The sequence below is a fragment of the Mycteria americana genome, chromosome 4 (genome assembly GCF_035582795.1).
Source record: "Mycteria americana isolate JAX WOST 10 ecotype Jacksonville Zoo and Gardens chromosome 4, USCA_MyAme_1.0, whole genome shotgun sequence".
Taxonomy (NCBI): Eukaryota; Metazoa; Chordata; class Aves; order Ciconiiformes; family Ciconiidae; genus Mycteria; species Mycteria americana.
This window is the reverse complement of record NC_134368.1, coordinates 21544251-21566363: the sequence shown is the minus strand read 5'-3', so window position 1 is coordinate 21566363 and position 22113 is coordinate 21544251. Positions and strand designations below refer to the sequence as shown.

Sequence of the window (22113 nt, the reverse complement as noted above, 5' to 3'; positions counted from 1 at the left end):
GTCATTGCTACAGCTGTCATTGCCACTGGTAGCTATCAGTGGACAGCCTGCAGCAACGATAGGCTGGGACTGTAAGGGACTACTCACTGTGTATGGCATTCTGCAGCAATGGGGGATGTGAAATGAGTCAGCATTGTCCCAGACTGTCCCAAGAAATTTGCCCAGAACAGTTATGTGCTCAGACTGGCAATCAAGGATTAAATGGAGACTGCAGCATTTAAGTTTGCTATATTGCCAGAGATGAAAGATGAAAAGAGCAATATCTAAGCATAAGCGGTATTTCTGGAAGCACAGTGTTTGCCTGTAGGTCATAACAATCAATATACAAGTGATTGTGATTTACAAACCCTTCCACCTCACCCATGTACCATCTCTGGAGGATATGGTGTTATTAGCTATTTAAGGTGTAGACTCTATTGGGGAAAACCTCACCACCCTTGCTTTTTTTTAAGCAGCAGAGCAGGTGTTAGGCTTTCAGACCTATATTGGTTTAGTTTCGGAAGATAGAAGGTACTCTATGTTCAGCAGCTTCTTGAGAGAGAAGCAAGGCAAGCTGACCCAATTCCAAAGTATTAAAAACAAATATTGACATTTTTTTCTTAATTATAGAAATACAAAAACCAAATAATATCTCCTCCTAAAAGTCACAAAGAAAAGAGAATTTCTTTATCAGAGATGATAATAATCATAATGCTTTGCTGGGTTGTACATTGGAGGTATGATGTACAAAGGCGTTCAGCATTGGCCTAACTGCTGTGGAAACATTATGGAAATAAGTGGTCAAGTTTCTGTTAAGAGCACTGAAGCAGATTTAGTCTGGCACAGAGGAACTCCTTAAAATTAGATACTGTGGTATAAATTCTGCTTTTAGTGCCTCAGCCAGCTTTGTACAGAAATTTCTAAGTAGATAGCATTGTCGGGTCTTCGGTTTTTTATGTTGCACTGCTCCATAGTTTGCACAGGCTCCACCTTTATTTATCCTGTGGTAGCTCTGTGACAGCTATTCATACCTATCTGTACTACCTAGAGGCTGGATTCATTTTTAACTGCTTCTCCCAAGCACATTTTCACAGTTGGCATTTAGTATAGAAGACACAGCTTAGTTTTTACTGGCTTCCGCAATCAAGATTATAAGACCGTGCATTTCGGGATTTTGTGCTGTAGCCTGCATGCGGGAGGTTGGCTCCAAGTTCTCTCGATCGTGTTTTCAGTTCCCCGTTGATAGGGGATCTGGCAGTAGCCTTGACCCACCATTCTGGAATTGATTCAGATAACACTGCCTTACTCTCCTCTCATGTTGTTACCACAAAAGTGTGCGGTTAAAAGGAGATCACAGATCCAAGAGTCTTAAGTACTGTTGCTCTGAAGGTTTTCACTGCAGAGGATGTGTTCTGTTCTGAAGACTACATGTGTGAAACAGGTTTGCTAAATTAAAGTGAAATGTATGCTTTTCAAATTATGTAGGGAGATTTCTCATCAGGAGTGGATTTTTTGTTTATTTTTGCTCATGCAGGTTCACCGTTTCAATCTGGCTATATTTACTCCATCACTGTGAAAAGGATCTGTGTGGTATACTCTATTTTATTGATCCGAAAGAAATGTATAGTACTCCTGCTGTATTTCTAAATGAGGAAGGTAAGGGATATTATTAACGGCCTTCCGAAGGGGTCTAATATAGTCTTTATAGATCTATGCCTAGGAATAACATTTATAAATATATTATCAGACCTATTTTGTGAAACTGAACCCTTGCAAAATGCTTCTTTTTGACTATAGTGTCTCAATAGGAAAGTAGCTACTAAATTAAGAGGGTGTAAAACTCAGAAATAGTTGCATAGCATCTAGTCTTGCCTAACTTCAGAAAATGTCTGCTTTGCCAGGAGAATAGACTGAATCTTACCAGTCAGGAACATACACTGGGATTAAACAGTCTTATCTCAATGAACAACCTTTGTTATTATTATTGAAGTATTTTTTTAATATTGTTCTCAATTCTTATATGCATACTACATGAAAATTTTTGAAAATTTGAAATAGCCTCAGAAAAAGTCCAAAGGATTCAAGGTCTTGCCTATATTGCAGTGTTCAAGAAGCACAGTCTATTTCCCTGATCCAAAAAAAAGTTAAGAGGTAGCACTGTCTTAGTCTAGCAACACTTACAGTAGAGGAACATTCCTGCCAGAAGACAGCTCTTCAGCCTCTGATAGAGAATGAAATTCAGCAGCTGGGGACTGGCTTGCAGGCTCACAGAGGAAGTAAGTGTGCAGAGTTCTAAAAGTGCACACCTGGCTTTCTCATAAGACATTACATTTTTTCCCCTTCTTTGCAAGTTTCACAACTAATCTTTTCCTCTCTGTTATTTTTGCTATTTCTATTTTCTCTGTCTTGTAACCAATCTAGATAATTAATCTATCCATTTTTTAATCCATTAATCCAATTAATCCATCCAAAGCTTTTCTTTGAAGAGTAAACAAAAATGGCAGCTCAACTGGAAGTTAGCAGCTTGATATGAGATTTGCTTGGAGAGGTTTTAGGGCCAATTTTATTCTCAGTGTTAGACTAGATTATCATAATCGTCTATTCTGGTCTTAAGAGCTCAGACCATGAGCCTAGCTTCTGCAGGTCCAAGTAGCGGAGGGTAGAGTCATCTTGTACTTGGTCATTGCACTCTCACGTGCTAGCAGTTGAGTGTTGAGTAGATACCATAGTCTGCTGTTCCCCTCTGCTGTTTGCTGCAAGTCATGTCTGCTTTCTGGTGTTTGAGATCAGCTGTGGCACCCTCCCTGTTTGCCTTACGTTTAGTGTGTTTATCCTTCAGACAGTTGATTTTGAGTCTGTAGTTTCATGTAGGAGCCTGGGCATTAGGATCTGAGATGTGTAATTGAAATGTGGAGCGCATTTCTCTGGGATTCTGTGAGAGCTGATGTATGGCTTGGCAAGCGCCCAGATCTCCATTGGTGATGAAGAGGATGAAGAAGACAGAATCACTGTGAATAATAGATTAGGAAGCCCATTCTTAATATTGATATTTCTGTGGTGTTTATTTCCTTTTTCTTCTTTTGTTGCTCTGTCAGGTTATGTACATATTCAGATGCACCTCATGAGAGGAGATGACCTTGCAGTGAAAACTAGCTTCAGCCTTCCTCTGAAGCAGTGGTTTCGACTGGATCTCTCTTTTAAGGGTGGACAGGTATGCAAGCTACTGAATCACAGGATCAAGGCTGAGATTTGTCTAATTTGATTATGCCTCTGACAAACCCCTTAATAGCTGAGGCTGAGAGAAATACTGTAATTTGTGCATGCTCACATAGCAAAAGACTGAAAAACCTAAAACTAGAAATTATCCGGGGATGTTCAGACCATCCAACTTTGGGAAATCAACTTAGATGCTTAAGATAAGAGCCTAGAATGACTGTATTCAGTGGCTATCTTGGCTCACGTTGCTCTCCAGAGACTTTATTGGCTGTGCAGGCAACCAGGACTCCTGGCTTAGATACCTTATCTAGATACTTTAAGTTACGTGGTGCGAATAGCTCAGAGGGACTTTGCACTTGGAGGCTTAGGAGTTTTTACCATTCTGATAGGAAAATTTAAGTGTCTGGGCTTCTGTACAGTAGCATGCCTCTCACCTAGATGTGTTAGCTAATAGGAGGCATGTGCGGTTTCCAAGTTTTGCATATTTGACAAAGTGGCATAGCCTGAAAATGCAGGCTCCCTGCCCAACTTCGTCTGAACCTCCAGCTATTAAGATATTAGGGTGTGAAAATAATCAAAAACCTTAGTCTTCTATTTCTCAACTTCTTTCTCCTTGGAAATGGTTGAATAGATTACATTCTGAATTGTAAAAATAATTGCTAATTAATGGCGAGAACAACTAACCAAATTTAAAGTATGAGGTAAATGACTGATAAAGCTGAAACAATGCTGTACTGAGAGAGTGTACAGGCTAAACTACTGCTGTTTCTTTTGCACCTCACCTTTTTTTGAGTATGTAAGTGGTGAGCAGATTGATTGTCTTGCAAGAAAATCAGGTAGAAATGTGTATTTGCTTTTAATATAATATGCTTTTAAATATATTGTTAAAAGGAAAAGTGAAAAAAATGTTTTATAGAATCAGAAATGTCTTTTTCTGCTTGTTTAAATTGTAGTTTGTCCTGGTTTCGGCTGGAATAGAGTTAATTTTCTTCCTAGTAGCTGGTGTAGTGCAGGGGAGACTCAAGGTTGACTCCTAGGGTTTTGGAGTTGGGGATACAGAGGATTCGAGGCTGGGCGTTGGTCGGCGGGTGCTGAGCGGTTGTATCACTGTTGTTTTTTTCTCCTGGGTTTTGTTCCTCTCTCGCTCTCTTGTTGTTTTCCTTCTCATTACAATTTGTTGTTGTTGTTCCAATTATTGAACTGTTCTTATCTCAACCCACAAGTTTTCTTACTTTTGCTCTTCTGATTCTCTCCTCCATCCCACCAGGGTGGGGAGGGTGAGCAAGCGGCTGTGTGGTGCTTAATTGCTGACTGGGGCTAAACCACAAGTTATGATTTAAGTTCATGGGAAAGGGAAGAGCCTATGGATTTTGAAGCTCAGCTTCAGGTGCAAATGTGAAAGTTACTGTCATTACTGCTACAGGGTATACTCATAGAATCATAGAATAGTTTGGGTTGGAAGGGACCTTTAAAGGTCATCTAGTCCAATCCCCCTGCAATGAGCAGGGACATCTTCAACTAGATCAGGTTGCTCAGAGCCCCATCCAGCCTGACCTTGAATGTTTCCAGGGACGGGGCATCTACCACCTCTCTGGGCAACCTGGTCCAGTGTTTCACCACCCTCATTGTAAAAAATGTCTTCCTTATATCCAGTCTGAATCTACCCTCTTTTAGTTTAAAACCATTACCCCTTGTCCTATCACTACAGGCCCTGGTAAAAAGTCTGTTCCCATCCTTCTTATAAGCCCCCTTTAAGTACTGAAAGGCTGCAATAAGGTCTTCCCACAGCCTTCTCTTCTCCAGGCTGAATAACCCCAACTCTCTCAGCCTGTCCTCGTAGGAGAGGTGCTCCAGACCTCGGATCATTTTCATGGCCCTGCTCTGGACCCGCTCCAACAGTTCCATGTCTTTCCTGTGCTGAGGGCTCCAGAGCTGGACACAGTACTCCAGGTGGGTCTCACCAGAGCAGAGTAGAGGGGCAGAGTCACCTCCCTTGACTTGCTGGCCACGCTTCTTTTGATGCAGCCCAGGATACTGTTGGCTTTCTGGGCTGCGAGCGCACATTGTCGGCTCACGTCCAGCTTTTCATCCACCAGTATCCCCAAGTCCTTCTCCACAGGTCTTCTCTCAATCCCTTCATCCCCCAGCCTGTATTGATACCAGGGGTTGCCCCGACCCAGGTGCAGGACCCTGCACTTGGCCTTGTTGGACCTCATGAGGTTCACACAGGCCCACTTGTCCAGCTTGTCCAGGTCCCTCTGGATGACATCCCGTCCTTCTGGTGTGTCGACTGCACCACTCAGCTTGGTGTCATCTGCAAACTTGCTGAGGGTGCTCTTGATCCCACTGTCTGTGTCATTGCTGAAGATACTAAACAGTACTGGTCCCAATATGGACCCCTGAGGGAAACGATTTGTCACCAGTCTCCATCTGGACATTGAGCCGTTGACCACTACCCTCTGGATGCAACCATCCAACCAATGTTGGAAATTTGAGGATTGCTTGTACGACTAGATTAAGAAAAAATATTCTTCCGTCACAGAGCAGAGTGAATTTACTCAGGTGGGAGAGAAAACCTGTGGTCAATAAATTTCCACTTCTGGCCAAAGTAAGGGATCCATGAAGAGTTTAATGAGCGCTCTTGTGGAAAAAAAAGAGGAAATAGGACCAAACTTAGAAACATTTCAGTACTTAGAGCCATTCTCTAGAACAGATAAAGCTGTGGTGCAGCTCCATCTTATTGACACGTCTTCGTGTAACAAGTTTTTAAATGCTATGATCCTCAGGAGGTGCAGAAGAATCTCCTTATTTAAGCACTTCATGTCCAAAGGAGAGCAACAAAGCTGTGAAGTGTCTAGAGCACAAGTCTTAGAAGGAGCGGCTGAGAGAACTGGGGTTGTTTAGCCTGGAGAAAAGGAGCCTGAGGGGAGACCTTATTGCTCTCTACAACTGCCTGAAAGGAGGTTGTAGAGAGGTGGGGGTTGGTCTCTTCTCCCAGGTAATAAGTGATAGGACAAGAGGAATCAGCCTTAAGTTGTGCCAGGGGAGGTTTAGATTGGATATTAGGAAAAATTTCTTCACTGAAAGAGTTATCAAGCATTGGAACAGGCTGCCCAGGGAAGTGGTGGAGTCACCATCTCTGGAGGTATTTAAAAGACGTGTAGATGTGGTGCTTAGGGACATGGTTTAGTGGTGGACTTGGCAGTGCTAGGTTAACGGTTGGACTTGAAGATCTTAAAGGTCTTTTCCAACCTAAATGATTCTATGATTATTTCAATTCCATTGATTCAGATACATTTAGTCCAGCATAATCTGAGACAAAATGTATAAATTAGGGAAGGTTGGGACATTGAGGCATCAAGAAATTCAGAGCCAGATTTTAAAAGCATCTGAAGATGCAGATGAATCCTTAAAAATACCTAGGCACTTGAGGAAATTTTGCAGGGTTGTTTTGTGAGTCCTTAGGCAACTTTTTACAATACCAACATGTGTGAAAATCCTATCTTGTCTTCCTTCTCAGGCATCTGAATTCCTTTAACCATTCTGGCACTGGAAGTCTACTGAGAGTACATGTCCTGTAGAAGTAGGAGTTGAACCCAGATTTTTTTAAATCATGGCCTGTTACATTAGCTTTATGGCCGTTCTTCACCTGTAAGCTGCAATTTCTTGAGGAGATCAATATTCTCTTCATTTAGCATCTCTGCTATATACAAGGAAAACAGCCTTTCACACTTCGGAAGAATAAAAGCTTCAGCAAAGTGCAGATGTCTTGTAACTGAATACAGGAATAAAATAGCTGAAATAGGCAACATCTGCGCTATTTTTGCTATTTTTCATCGCTCATGGTTGGCCAGGACAGACCAGTGCCAATGCTTTCCATTAAACTCTTCTGATACATATCAGATACGTGACACCATCCTCTTTAGTGCAGAGGAGATGGAACAAGCTGCAGCTGTAATCTTCTGAACTATGAGTTCAAATGGCTTAAGAAATGTACCTTGTAATATTTCATTTATTATAATTAATATTTTGTGTTCTTTTAGATAGAAGTAAGCAGTGTTGGGAAGAATTTGAAAATACATCAGCATCAGTCTTTTACGTAAGCAGTATTTTCCACTTTGCTGACTAATACGGGTGTATGTGTTCAGATATGGAAAACGGGAGGACAGCCCAAGTTTGTAACTGAGATTCCAAATGATTTTCAAAATGTCTGTGGTCTTTTTCCACTCTATGCTTTCAAAAACAGTTTGCATTGCTGTGCTTACATTGACCATGAGCTGAATAAGTTTGTTAATGCCATGAGCTAGGTGAGTTAACAAGCTGCGTGATCTAGTACTAGAGTCTGATAACCCTCACTGAAAACTGATTGGAAGGTCAGTGGCATTAAGATCAGTCTTCAAATGAAGTCTCGGCCTTACTGAAGTCAAGGGAAGTTTTGCTGTTGCCATGAGAGAGCTAGGATTTCACTGGTGAAATTGTTATCTGCTTTGCTTGGGTAGAGAGCAAAATTTCTGCCAAAAATGTTCTTGCTCTATCCTTTATTCTAAGCAACTGAATAATTTTTTTAAATGGATCTTTAATTGTTGTCTTTCACTGTAATTTAAGATTGACTCTTTCTTGTGCAAATAATAAAAAAAACCCCTTTTAATATGGAAACTATGTAACAGTAAATTGCATGGCAGACTTCAGTGTTGTTCCTTCTCTGCTATGGTTTACAAACCAGAAATTGTGATTTGTAGATAGTAACTCTAGGAGACAGATAACTTAACTTAAATTTTCATATACCAATTTTAGAAAAGTGCAAAGGAGAGGTGGAACTGAAATCTTTGAGGTTGTGTAATGATGCATAAAACACCAGAAGATACCTACAGGTCAGAAAAATAAAACACCCTGCTGGTTTAATATGTTTGTAGGCAAGGGTTTTGTTAAATTTACTCCAGAATTTATCATAGTAAATTGCAGTGTAGATTTTGAGAGGAAACAGATGGGAAAAGAAAAAGAGAACTGATAATGAGTTTAAGGCTGTCAGTTATGGAAATTCTGAGATACAAATTTCTTTGTTTCTTTCATAGTACCTCTTGATAGCCAGCTTACTTCTCTTTCATGTTCTCAAGTTTTAGGGAAGATTTCTATTATGATGACACTGCTGGATACTTTGTTCTTGGAGGCAGTGGATATGTAAATGGTATTGAAGCATTCTTTGGACCCGTGAAATACTATCGTCTCAATGTGTTGGAAACAGAACAGGTAAACAAAAGCAGTATTTGGAAATATTTAAATATTAAGCAGCCAGCTATGGCTGTATTTTATTTTGTCTTTAACTGAAGCTCTTACCAAGTGATAAACTTGCTATGAAGCATAATAGTGCTTGGGAATATATAACCAAAATAATGATCATTTTCTGTTGAAATCTAGGAATGTTAGTTACCACTTCAAATGCTAAAAGGTAAGACTTCTAGGAGTGAGTATGTAAAGCAATGTTTCTAAATCTATATTTAAGTAAGGACTTATTTTCGGTATTGCTTTGTTTCCCAGAGTTTTTGATGATACAGTATTGAACACATTTGATTTATTTATGGTTTTGTTGATATCAGTGGTAAAAGTCATATAGGCTTGGTCAATTTTGGAAGTTCATCCATGGTTTCTTGGATTATGCTGTTTAAAGTCATAGTCTATTGTGGCCAGCATCAGCTTGTCTGGCATATTAACATGATGTGCCAGATAAGCTGATTGTAGTAAACAATCTGTTTCCTTTTGTTATTTGCCTGCACCACTTCTTTCTAGCCAAGCATAGACAACAACAGATACTGTACATGCCATTTATCTATCATTTGCCTTTTTATAGATTTCTAATCCTCTTCATGACGAAGAAACAGTGGAACAAATTGAACTGTACTACGAGAGATGTATGGACATTCAAGAAATAGTTTATGAGTACGGATATATTGTAAGGCAAGGCGAAAAAGGGCAAAGAAATTGTAAGTGTTGATCTATGAGATACGAATTTTAAACTGTCATCTTTGGAGACCTGTTTTCTTTCCTTTTACCAGAATCTCGATAACGATCATCAAAAGTTGGCTTAAATTCAGCCATAACAAGAAAAAAGGCAATTTGAAGAGTTTAGCCTTGTTTACTGGTAGTTAAAACTTTGGTTTTGTCCCTGCCAAGACTTTTGTGCCATGGAATACAAACTTAAATCATGTTCTTGATATTTCTTCTCTAATAAGACAGGTACATAAAGGGACAAAGAAACACTTTCAAGCTTACATGTAAGCTATTCAATTGCCTTTCTCCCGTTTCATTGCCAAATGACCCTAAAGGCACATGTATTTTAAGCCCTTTCCCAAAAATAGGTGGTTTTTGCTATAATGTCTCTGCCACAGTTGCCTAATGTGCAGTAATTGACAGGTTTATACCAAAGCAACCCCTTTAGTGAAAGAAGAGTAACATAGCTTAAATGTGTGCTGAAAACTAGCTTATGTTTCCAGTTAGAATTCAATTGCATTGTGACTAGAGTATGGAAGAGAGTAGAAGAAATCTTACATATTTGTAAGTGGCCTGTGCTAGCTGTGTGAGTTTTTAGCACTGCTCTGTGTTAAGGATGTGCTCATCTTGTCCATGAATTTTTAGTTTACCCTAGAAACATCAACCAGAAGCTTGTTTTAAAGACGAGCCAAGTCAGCTTTCATGTCTTAAATTGTTGTTTCCTTTAGGTTACTATGAAAACTATTATTTGGAGCTGATTCACAAATATGGAGAAAAATCCAAATGTGATGCCTTCATGTGGGAAAAAGAGCTCAGGGAAAAGTACCACATTTTGTTCAAACTGTTACAAGAGATGGATTTCAGTGCTCCAGACGGTAATCATATTTTATTTTATCGTTCTTAACTAACTCCACAATATATGTCATGTAAGTTAGTATGCTTTGACTTCAGTTCATGTTTTATAAATTTTTTTTTCATATCAGCTAACTTAGTAAAGGAGTGTCATGTGTCTTATATGTGCTGCAAATGAAGGATGGCTTATTATGTAGAAGGAAATAGAAATATCCTTACATTTTTAGTGGTTATTTACTTTGAGACAGTCTTTTGGATTTTTATTCACCCTTCCTATTCAGTAGTACCTTGTATCTCTAGCAATTTTGGTTGTCTGCATTGAGAATACCATTCAGCATGAGAAATAACAGAATCTCTCTCAGTCCCATTAAATTAAGGAGGGGAAATCAGTTCCTGATTTTAACTTTCGCAATAACTGTGCGTCCTATGTTTTATTTTTAGTGTTAGAAGATGGAAGTGATACAGTTCTAGAAGTTGGCCGGAGGATATTTGAGAAGGTTGCAAAGGGTCTGTCCAGTGCCAATGGCCTCAGCAATATGAGCTCCTCTGTCCCTCTCTTGGTGGATTCCAGTTGTTGTGGATACCATAAGGCTTCCTATTTCCTTGCAGTTATATTTGAAACGGGGCTCGGTGTGTCTGTGGATCATACAAAGGTAGTATATTTAATATGTTTGGTTATGTTTGTGAAATTAATTACCTTTAAAGGCAATTTAGAAATGGGATGAATTCATGATCAGTTGAATTAAAAAATGTGAAATGTCCTCCAGATCCAGGCTGTGGTTGAAGGGATTCCCCAATACAGCTACTCCTAAATAGCCCGATGGCAGTGAAGTCTTTATGAAGTCCTGATGGTGGGAATCTTTAGCCTGCTCATCCAGAACAAGGAAATCAATGATTTAGTAAGACCTAAAAATGGTGGTAAAGTGAACAGCATGGAACATACTGCTTTTCCCAGTTACTGAGGAGGTAGGATGAGGTAATAACCTTTGAGTCACCCACAGTCATTTGTAGATGGGTATGAAAAAAGCCTCATGTCAGGCAAATTTCCTAAAGTGGAAAGGTTGCATAGTACAGTCAGGAAAGAAGTCCCATTTCACAGTGTGCAAAAATGTGGCACTGAGTATATTATGGTCAAATGATTAAAGGTAACCAAGGTAGAACAGTTTTGTTTTGGGAAAAAACTGACCGTGCGTCAGCTGAGCAACTGCAGAGCCTGTGAACTCCTGACCTCTTAGGCAGGTTGCAAATAACTGAAATGTTTCCATGCGATTGCATTGCAAGGTCAAATAAAGGAGAGGTGTTTATATATCACTGGAAGAGGGCTATACTGAAATTGCTAACAGATACTTAATCGTGATATAATAGTGTAATATAAAATGCTCGTAAAGAATAGCAGATCTGTCTAATGTGGTTACAGGATACTAAATCAGAAGAACCCCTGAGAGGCCAATCTGAGACCAAGCTCACTCTAGTTTCTCAAATACAAGAAGCCTTAGACAGGAGCCTTTTTTATACCCTAATTATGGAGTATACCTAGTGCTAATTATGGAGGCTAAGTAATTTCATTATTGGATCTGCTTCAGATAATATAGGAAATAATCTAATATCCAGTGCAGATGGGACACCACTGTTTTTATTACTGTGCAGGTGAAAAATAATAGTAGTGCTGCAAATGGTTTTGGCAAATGTGTGGTACCTAGACTATTTCTAGCACCAATTAACGTGTATCTCAAGGGAGCTTTGTGCTGAAACCTTGTCAGCCACAAGTCCCATCCTTCTAGTCCTGTCAGATCCTTAGGGTAAGATTTTCAAGTGCTGTTTGTTAACTTGCATATGTTTCTACTGAATTCAGTGCGAAAACTCCAGTTGACATCAGTGAGTCTAGTTAAGTCACTGCTGAGTATAAAAAGTGTCAGAGTGTAATTAACACTATAATAAAGTTACGTTAAAAAATTGCTGCACACTTAGTGGTGGCAGAATAAGTGCAATACCTGAAAAGTATTTAGAGAGTCTAGATTTTCTTTCAAGTCTTTCTATACATAGAAGACATTTTAACTATTTTAGGGCTGTGCTTGAATCTACGACTTGTGTTTACATGGTACAGCTAGTATATCAGCTACCAGTATGAACACTCTGTTCCCTATAAATCTCCACCAAAGTGCTAAACTTGTGAGATGTGCAGTGAATTCACTCTTGTTTATGTCTGTTGATTTTTGCCAGGGACTGCTGTATAGTTTGGTTGGTGCTCAGGGGAATGAGAGACTTGCTGTGATGAATCTTGGCTATAAACATTACCAAGGCATTAATAACTATCCACTTGATTTGGAGCTGTCGTATGCTTATTACAGTAATATTGCAATAAAGACATCGTTGGATCAACACACTATAAAAGGGGAACAGGTAAAAGAGTTATAAGTGTATCTGAATTTGTTTTCTGTGCAAATGAGTTTTCATATATTAATATTAATTATGTGGCCAGAACATTTTTGTCTTGCTTTACAAATACTAGCTCATCAGGTTGATGTCCCTGCCCATGGCAGGGGTGTTGGACTAAATGATCTTTAAAGGTCCCTTCCAACCCAAACCATTCTATGATTCTGTGATTGCTACAAAATCCCCCAAATTATATGTAGGTATCATTACTCCGTTTCTTAGCAAGGGAGAAACTAAATCAAAGTTAGGCTCAAATCCTCAGAATTGTCCACATGTCTATCTTTCAGTAAAGTCTAAGTCTTATTCTTAGGCCTTAATTCCTCACTCAGATTTTTTAATTATTAATATAATTGGATGTGTTTATTAAGCAACTGATCAGCTGTTTCAATAGCCAAACATCATGAAGTTCATGCAAAAGATGAATTGTCCTCTCCATACTTATATCTTTTCTATAATCAAATGTAAAGATTTGGCTGTTAAATAGCTATCTGATGAGATAAGGTTAGAATGATTAGATTCTAATTAGAATGGTTAGATTAAGGTTAGAAAGATTTTAGAATGAGCTGCTAAACAGGAGGTAACACAACTTTATCTGTAAAAAATACTTACGGTAGGCCAGTACCAGAATCCTGGCTTATCAGAAAGAATTATTATTGTACAAAAAATAGAGACATTTTGATTGCTGAAGAACTAAAAATCAGCAGACGGCCACCTAGATAAGAGTGGTGTAGGGCAGGTCTTCATCAAGCTTTCTGCCAGCCTTTTTTTTATCTTTTAAGAGAGATTTCTATAGAAACTAAAAAGCCTTAAAAGGCTTAAAAGCACTTCTTTGCCATTATTAAGTGCATTTAAAACTGCAGAGGTGGGGGGTTTTTTTCAGTTGTTGACATCTTGGCATATCTTTCCAGTGTAGAGTGGACTTACAGTTTTGTACTGTAACGAAGCAGCAAGTAGTTTTTACACTGGATATAAGGATGGGGTTTAATGCACTGGCCAGCAGAGGGGTGGTGAGAATTTTAAAACCCAGAATTGGTCACAAATTTTTAGGGATAAACAGGAAATGGGCAACATTTTTATTTTGGTGGCAGATGTATGAATTCATTGTGTAATAATTTTTTTTTCTGTTCACCTACTCTTCAGGCATTTGTTGAAACTATAAGGCTGATGGATGATGAACTGCTAAAAGCTCAAACAAAAGAAAATGGTGATGTCTTTATGTGGTTAAAACATGAAGCAACAAGAGGAAATGCAGCTGCACAGGTATAAAGTAATACATTTCCCCTTTCTTGGTTTTATACACACATCATGTGTGTACATCTATAGACTATGTAGGAAAGTTGTGGAGGAGAGTGAAGCAGACAGATGCTTTCACTTTGCACCCAGAATTGCTTCTTTCTTATGAGCTTGAACTATTTCCCATGTTTCTGCCTGATAATATCCAGTGGTCATGCAAAAAGCTGTTACAATGATGTAAGGCAAAAGGGAAGAATTGTCAAGACTTAGCAACGTCCTTCTCTGATCATTTTCCCTGGGTTTGTATTTGACATGGTGCAGTTATTGCTGCTGATCTGAGACCAGCAGCAATATGTTGTAATGCTGAGCCATTTGCATGCATGAAATCTGCCTTTATCACTTACCTCTGCATTTAAATCAAGCCAGACTTTTGTGGTACTGATAGCTGTAAAAAAAACCCTCTGCTGTAGATTTGATATCAGTACATTTCACCACTGGGAAGCCCTCTGAATATTCCTGATAACCAATTGTTTTCAAACTGTTGAGGATGTATAACTAGTTTCTTCACATATTTAAAATCCATTTAAGCCTGCAAAAATCTGCTCCTGCAATTCCAGTTTCAATACTAGCAGTTACAACATTAGTGCTTATGTTGTTTTCTTTTAGCAACGACTGGCTCAGATGCTGTTTTGGGGCCAACAAGGAGTGGCAAAAAATCCTGAAGCTGCAATAGAATGGTATGCAAAGGGTGCAATAGAAACAGAAGATCCAGTGTTAATATATGATTATGCCATTGTGTTATTTAAGGTAAGTAACTTTTCATATTTTCACTTCAAAAAAATCATTCCGGTGACATGGAGGTTTGTAAGTTATCTGCAGTGACACTGTGAAAGTGTATACAAGTGCTTTTAGATTTACTCTGGAAATCAATCAATAGTTATGAAGCTAATGTTGATTTTTACCAGATATGCACAAAAATTTTAAAAAGAGCAAGTTAAAAGCAGTTTAGTCACTTTGTTCCTAGCCGGATTCAGGATCAAAATACCACCTAAATTGTGGATCCTAATTTTTCCTAACAGCTTGTCACCTCAAAAATCTAACCAGCTAGTAGACATAGGCCTTGGTGTAGAGATATAGGTGAAACTTCGATCCTTTCTTAGAATACCCTTTATTAAATCTCTGGGAATTTTTTTTTAGTAGGAATTAAATAGTCTCTGCATGCAGTTAGTTTTTCCCTGCTAGAAGCAGTAGACAGCAGAGGCTAAACTCAGGCATAACCCCACCTGAGTCAAATACTTTTTATCAGCTAAGCGGTGTCACCCATAAGACATTCAACAGTACTAAAGGTTAGAGATATTAGTGAATAACTGTTAGGTCTTCATCTTGTTCCTTTGATAGTGGATTGCTGTTCTCTACAAAAGGCTTGCTTAAGTTTTGCTTGTGTTAATTTTGAGCACCCATAGTCTGTTTGACCCGTGTCTGGAATTAATTTATATGGACATCATCAGCATAACATCTGTGTATTTCCTCTGGAGACACTCTGACATCCCTCTTCTCAGCTGAGAGCTCATACTCATTGCCAAATCGTGAACAATCTGTGCACCTTTGAATGCTATTCATTCTTCCTTAGTTGCTGAAAATTAAAGATCTGTGATATTATTTACCCATAAAAATCACTTGAATTGACTGGTGAAATAATTTTTCCTAGACTGTATCATTGAGATTTTGTAAAGCTGTGAATGAAGGATGGGCACAAAGCTGCTTTTTTTGTTGTAGCTGTTTAAAGCTGAATAACACCTAGTAAATAATAGTATCAATGTTAAAATGCATTTTGAATGTGTATATGTGAATTTTCATCAGCCTGTATACTGTATTTGTAAACAATTATTGTTTCACCTATCTGTTTCCTAGGGCCAAGGTGTAAAAAAGAATACAAAACTTGCTTTGGAATTGATGAAGAAAGCAGCAGCCAAGGTAAAATGTAATAAATATTTTATTGTAAAAGTTCTATACCAGGTGCCTAATAATAATGAACTCTGATTATATAAAATGCCTATTACCATAATTTTCTGTAAATACTAGTTGTTTCTCCCAGTGTCTTCACCGTGAATGGTGAAAGCATTATTTCCCCATATTGGGAGACTAGACCACTCAAAATCAGCCAAAATTTCTATGGAAGAAAAAGAATTCTCTCTCCTTACATCTTTGGAACTTGATGATACTTAAGGGACTTACAGAGTGAGTAGTTGATTCAGGAGTATGTTTTTGCCTCATGTTCCTGAACATTTTCTTCTAGACCACGCTAGGTATGTTTTTTCATAGGAGTGCCTACCAGGCTTGAGCTTTTGACATGGTGATCTCTCCAGAGTCAGGTAGAGATAACTGCCATCTTTGAAAATCCATGCCAGCAGTCTTTGCTATAATAACAGAACGTCTTTAAGTTGTAATGTGAATGAAAAAGAGTAAAGACCGAGGTCTGGATTGTACTTCTGCAGTCTGCACTGAGTGATGGTGCATTCCTGCAGCACAGGAGCTGAATGCAGAAGAATGGCGGCTTCCTGTCCCACCACCCCTGAGCTGTGGTGGTTTATAGCTAGTTCTCTCTGCTTAGAGTTAGAAGGCCTCCCAGGGTATGCTGGTGACTGGAAAAAGACTGTATGTGCTGTCTCTGGCCAGCTCTTCTCTACTTTGGGGAGAAGACCTGGATGTCCCAAAGCCTTCTGGTTTTTTCCATAGCAGGAGGAAACATTGACAGGCACCACAGAGAAGAGAAGCCTCACTCCATTTAATGATCTAGTACAGTCAGATTACCCAGGCCATGATCTGGTCCTTAGTATAAAAATAAGAGAGTACCTAGACCTTGAGTACCTTCCTAGTTCTAGAACCAAAACTAGTTTAATTACTGACAATGCAATAGGACTTCACTGCTGACCACCATCAGAAAAGAATTATGCCAGTTCTGTCATTCCTTTGAAACGGGAGAGACTACCTGTTCTACTGTTTGGGAAAGGCTTGAATAAACTGAGTGGTTTTCACAGTGTGATCAAAATTCCCTTGACTCAGGATCTGAGGAACAGATTCCAGGAAGCATCCTAGAGACAACAATTTCCTTACTCTCCCTGAACCCAGATACTTATATTTTTATGCTCCAGTGCACATTTTCTATACAAAAATAACACCATAATTATTGAAAAGTTTAACTGCTTTTGCATTTTAATGGGTAAGCTAGTAACACTGTTCAAATCTGAAAGGAAAAGGAATCCTTTTCCAGGGGGCCTTTGTAAGTGCCAGTAGTATGCAGTTCTTTCTACAGAGATTACAGAAGGAGAATGTGCAGTGTAGAAGCCAACAGTAGCAAGCAAATAACTTGTATTTGTGCACTGAGATTTTTTAGGTAGCTTTTACCTTATGTCACTGTTCTGGCATGGTTGCTATTAAACATAAAATAAGAGTAAATAGCATGTTCACGTTTGTTGGCATGGATTAATTTGAACTGCTAGCATACTTAGAGCCACCATATGATCCACAAGTTTATGCAAAGAGACGGTGACTCATTGCAGCCAAAATAAAAACTGTCCTAGGAAGATTTTCTCCTCTTGATCCACAATTATTGATACAAAGATGCAACTTAGTAACAGCATGTAGCACTATCTTACACAGATCTGTATGGTGCTGGTCACATACATTTTGAAAACAGCATCACAACATTTTGTGTTCATTGCTTCCTATTTATTCTTAGGGAAATGTTCTAGTTTAAAAGAAGTGGTTTTTTGGTTTTTTGGATTGCTTATGCTGTCAACCAGGTTCTGGGAGTTCACAAGAATAGGTGTCCCATTTTTGGCTTTGCAGAGGAAACAGGTGAAAAACAGTCGTAGTTTGTTCTTGTCAACAAGTACAAATCTGAATGTAGACACGGCTGAGACTCTAGAGAATAAGACAACTGGAGTCTTACTCCTTGCTCTCAATGTGAGGCCACAAAGAAAAACAGTGTGAAAAAAGCCAGCAAACCTTTATATTCCTTAGTCCCAGACCAGTGTAATTTTGGCGGCATCCTTGTGCCAGGCATCTATATTGGCAAGTTCACAAGAGCACCCAAAGTCGAGCAGCAGGTTGGAATTGCAAAGTGACCCAAAGCAGAATCAAACGTGTGAGCTGAGACTGCTCTTCTCCTTCCCTAAGGGCTTGCCCCAGGCAGTGAATGGATTGGGATGGTATTACCACAATTTTAAAAGAGACTACAGAAAAGCAGCTGAACACTGGTTAATTGCTGAAGAATTGGGAAATCCAGATGCGTCATACAACCTTGGTGTCCTTTATTTAGATGGGATTTACCCTGGAGTACCTGGTAAAAATCAAGTGAGTAAATATTTAATAGTACTATTTCTTATGTATGGGCCCAGTGTAGAAGTTTTTGCTTCATTCTTGAGGCTGCTGTGTTCGCTCTGAGTTGGATTTTGATACCTTTTATCACAAAGAAGGGTGTCATGGGGAATTCAGCCAGATTGCTTAGAGAGAGATGTTACTCAAATATCTCAGTCATACTTATGTGCGTGTGTTTGTGTTCCTTTAATTTAGAAACGAAGCAGGTGCAGGTTTAGCTCCGGGGACTGCCTTTGCTTTCCTCCTTCCAATGATGCCAGCCAGGGTAGTGTGTACTCTCACATCATGTGATTCTTTTGGTTTCTCTCAGTTTTAGATTGGAAAGGATATAGGGAAAGGATGCTTTCCACAACAGATGAAAGCAGCAGTACCTTGTTGCTGAACTTGTAATCAGCTACATTCACATAGCTTCTGTGAACCTCAGAACTGTGGTAAAACACCTTCAAGCCACACTTCCATATACAACTGTTTTAATACAGTCCTGATAAACTGCACTATTTTGATTTGTCTTTCTGTGACATGGTCCATTTATTTAATTTTGCATGTGTCAATGAGAAAAGTTATTTTCCCCTAATAGGAAGGGTCTACTTTGGTTATGTTTCTTTTAATTAACTTCGCAAAAAATGCTTTGTGTAGGTAGTTCACGACTGACAGCACAAACATAGTGAAGTAGGCTGTAATAAATGCAAGCAGACCTTGTGCTTGGAGCTAAAAGATGTTTCCAGTGTGGCCTTTAAGTTCTGAAATCTGCCTGTACTCCAGACAGCGAGCATTTCTGCTGCCAACAGCAGCAGCACCCACCAACACATGCATTTGACAAACACGTTTTCCTTCCCCGGGGACCAAAATACACATTTCGGAGTGGACTGATTATAAGAGTACACCTAAAAGTGCCCAGGTTTCTTTATTCACCAAAGCCATGGAAAAGAAGTTATGGCTGTGATGGATACTCTGAAGTCCATGCTGACTCACAGAAAACATATATCAATGGTTAAAAATTTCCTGAAATAAATAATTATTTTATTAATAAATAAATTTATTTATTAATAATTTATTAAATAAATTATTAACTGGCTACTTATGGCTTGGACAAGTATACTCTTCACTGGGTAAAGAACTGGCTGGATGGCTGGGCCCAAAGAGTGGTGGTAAATGGAGTTTACTCCAGTTGGCGGCCGGTCACAAGCGGTGTTCCCCAGGGCTCTGTGTTGGGGCCAGTCCTGTTTAATATCTTTATCAATGATCTGGACGAAGGGATTGAGTGCACCCTCAGTAAGTTTGCAGATGACACCAAATTGGGCAGGAGTGTTGATCTGCTTGAGGGTAGGAAGGCTCTGCAGAGGGACCTGGACAGGCTGGATCGATGGGCTGGGGCCAATTGTATGAGGTTCAACAAGGCCAAGTGCAAGGTCCTGCACTTGGGCCACAGCAACCCCATGCAACGCTACAGGCTTGGGGAAGAGTGGCTGGAAAGCTGCCTGGCAGAAAAGGACCTGGGGGTGTTGGTTGACAGCCACCTGAATATGAGCCAGCAGTGTGCCCAGCTGGCCAAGAAAGCCAATCATCCTGGCTTGTATCAACAATAGTGTGGCCAGCAGGACTAGGGAAGTGATCGTGCCCCTGTACTCAGCACTGGTGAGGCTGCACCTCGAATACTGTGTGCAGTTTTGGGCCCCTCACTACAAGAGAGACATTGAGGTGCTGGAGCGTGTCCAGAGAAGGGCAACGAAGCTGGTGAAGGGTCTGGAGCACAAGTCTGATGAGGAGCGGCTGAGGGAACTGGGGTTGTTTAGCCTGGAGAAAAGGAGGCTGAGGGGAGACCTTATTGCTCTCTACAACTGCCTGAAAGGAGGTTGTAGAGAGGTGGGGGTCGGTCTCTTCTCCCAGGTAACAAGCCATAGGACGAGAGGAAATGGCCTCAAGTTGCACCAGGTGAGGTTTAGACTGGATATTAGGAAAAATTTCTTCACTGAAAGGGTTATCAAGCATTGGAACAGGCTGCCCAGGGAAGTGGTTGAGTTGCCATGCCTGGAAGTATTTAAAAGACGTTTGGATGAGGTGCTTAGGGACATGGTATAGTGGTGGTCTTGGTAGTGTTAGGTTTATGGTTGGACTCAATGATCTTAAAGGTCTTTTCCAACCTATACAATTCCGTGATTTCAGGCTGTATGCTGCTTTGGTTTACATTACAGATTACTGTTTCTGAGTGTAAAACATGGGGAGTCACACAGCCCTCCTGCTTCTGTGGCCCTGGCCCTGCCTACTCAGCCTGTGTTACCATTTATAAGCCAGTTTCAGAGGCTTGAGCACTGTGGTTGTGCGCTGCTGCGCATACTGAGCGTTGCCACTGCTCCCCAGCCTTCACTTAGGCATTGCCGGTGTAAAAGTCCCATCCTGTGTCTCTTCTCCATGATTCCTTATTAATCTCCCTACTAGTGAATAACTGATTTTACTTTTGTCAGTGCACACAGGACTTGTATGCTACCAGATGTTAGTTACACATTTAGATACTTTTCTATTTGACACTCAATGTATTACCAGAATTTATGTTTTCAAGAACCTTTTTCCAGCCTAAACTATTAAAAAGTTAGAAGAAACTTTTTAAGTAGATTAAAAGTAGTTAAACTGGCTTGCCCTCATTAGCCAATTGCCTCTTTTAAGTCATTTGATAAGATGAGTCCTGGGAAACAAAACTCAATAAATATTAATAATGCAGAGTTGCTAATTGTGTCTTGTTTCTTCACAGACAGTTGCTGCACGCTATTTTTATAAAGCTGCCCAAGGAGGACACATAGAAGGGACCTTACGATGTTCTCTATACTACATCACAGGAAATATGGAAGACTTCCCTAGAGATCCAGAAAAAGCTGTAATGTAAGGAATTAAACCATTTGTTAAAAGAGTATATATTTCTGGTGGGATTATTTTGATTATTGGTGATTTTTTAAGTCCATAGTCTAAATATCTTGTACTTCATGGTGCTTATCTCCTCAACAAAAGGTTCTTCTGTAGTAAAGTTTGATCCACATGAATATGTATATTATTTGAATGACGAGTAGATTTTGGGAGATGCTGAGTACTTTTAGTACTTTTTTTTCTGGAACAACTCAGGGAGGTTGTATCTAACAGAGCCATGCTTATTTGATTTTCAAGAAATATCAGGCTCCTGATGTGGTAGGACTGGTATTTTGCATCAAGAAAAAGGCAGATAATTAGTTATAGCACTTATTAACTTATGTTTGTTTTTTTTTTTTTTAAAAAAAAAAGTAAGTAATTTTGCCAAGGAAAAACATAGGATGCCTCTGATATGCTTATGGAGATGAATGGACAAAATGTTCTAATTCAGTCAACAGTTACAAGGCTGATGCAGCAATTACTGTGAAATCCCATAGTTTGCCTTATGGAAGAAGTCAGAAGGTGATCTCATATCCTTTTGTGTCCTTTGAGTCAGTGTGAGCAGGGATAACATTACTGGAGCATGGCTGTTCTTTTTTTTTTTTTTTTTTTAATTCTTTTCTACAGCTGGGCAAAACACATTGCAGAGAAGAATGGCTACTTAGGTCACGTCATCAGAAAAGCTCTCAATGCTTATCTGGAACTTTCATGGTATGTTTGTTCTGTTCTTTTCAAGTTCATTTTCTATTTTTCACTTACTTCATAGCATGATAAAATAATCAACGTTGGACCATCACCTCAGAAAACCCACAAATAGCAGCACCACTGAAATCAGTAGCAAAACACTCATTGACATAAAGGGAAGGAGGAGTTGACCCCAAGCATAATTCAACATTTCTGACAGAATCAAGTGAAAAAGAGGGAGTTTGTAGAGTGAAATAGTGTTGTATCTGCTGTCCATGATTTTTATCCCATAGTACTGTAGCGTGTAATGTGCACTGGATTAGCCAGAGGAACGCCTTTCGCTTTTGATATTCCCCCTGTTCCAAAACGCATACTTTGCTTTCTGTCTTTTGCGTTATTCCATGTGATGAAAACTCAGGCTGCTGGATTAGATTTGTTCTTTTTTTGTTTATGGTT

General features: G+C 39.4%; 1 protein-coding gene across 1 annotated transcript in view; it reads left to right on the top strand.

The window, feature by feature from the left end:
- The window catches only part of SEL1L3 (SEL1L family member 3), a 40946-nt gene that overhangs the window by 8256 nt on the left and 10577 nt on the right, over positions 1 to 22113 (top strand). The window contains exons 4-17 of the mRNA XM_075499872.1: positions 1514 to 1635; positions 3075 to 3190; positions 7239 to 7294; positions 8310 to 8442; positions 9041 to 9173; positions 9909 to 10055; positions 10474 to 10685; positions 12253 to 12432; positions 13606 to 13725; positions 14365 to 14505; positions 15610 to 15672; positions 17878 to 18054; positions 20825 to 20952; positions 21601 to 21684. Coding sequence (XP_075355987.1) covers positions 1514 to 1635; positions 3075 to 3190; positions 7239 to 7294; positions 8310 to 8442; positions 9041 to 9173; positions 9909 to 10055; positions 10474 to 10685; positions 12253 to 12432; positions 13606 to 13725; positions 14365 to 14505; positions 15610 to 15672; positions 17878 to 18054; positions 20825 to 20952; positions 21601 to 21684 — 1812 coding nt within the window. The remainder of the gene's footprint in view (positions 1 to 1513; positions 1636 to 3074; positions 3191 to 7238; positions 7295 to 8309; positions 8443 to 9040; positions 9174 to 9908; positions 10056 to 10473; positions 10686 to 12252; positions 12433 to 13605; positions 13726 to 14364; positions 14506 to 15609; positions 15673 to 17877; positions 18055 to 20824; positions 20953 to 21600; positions 21685 to 22113) is intronic.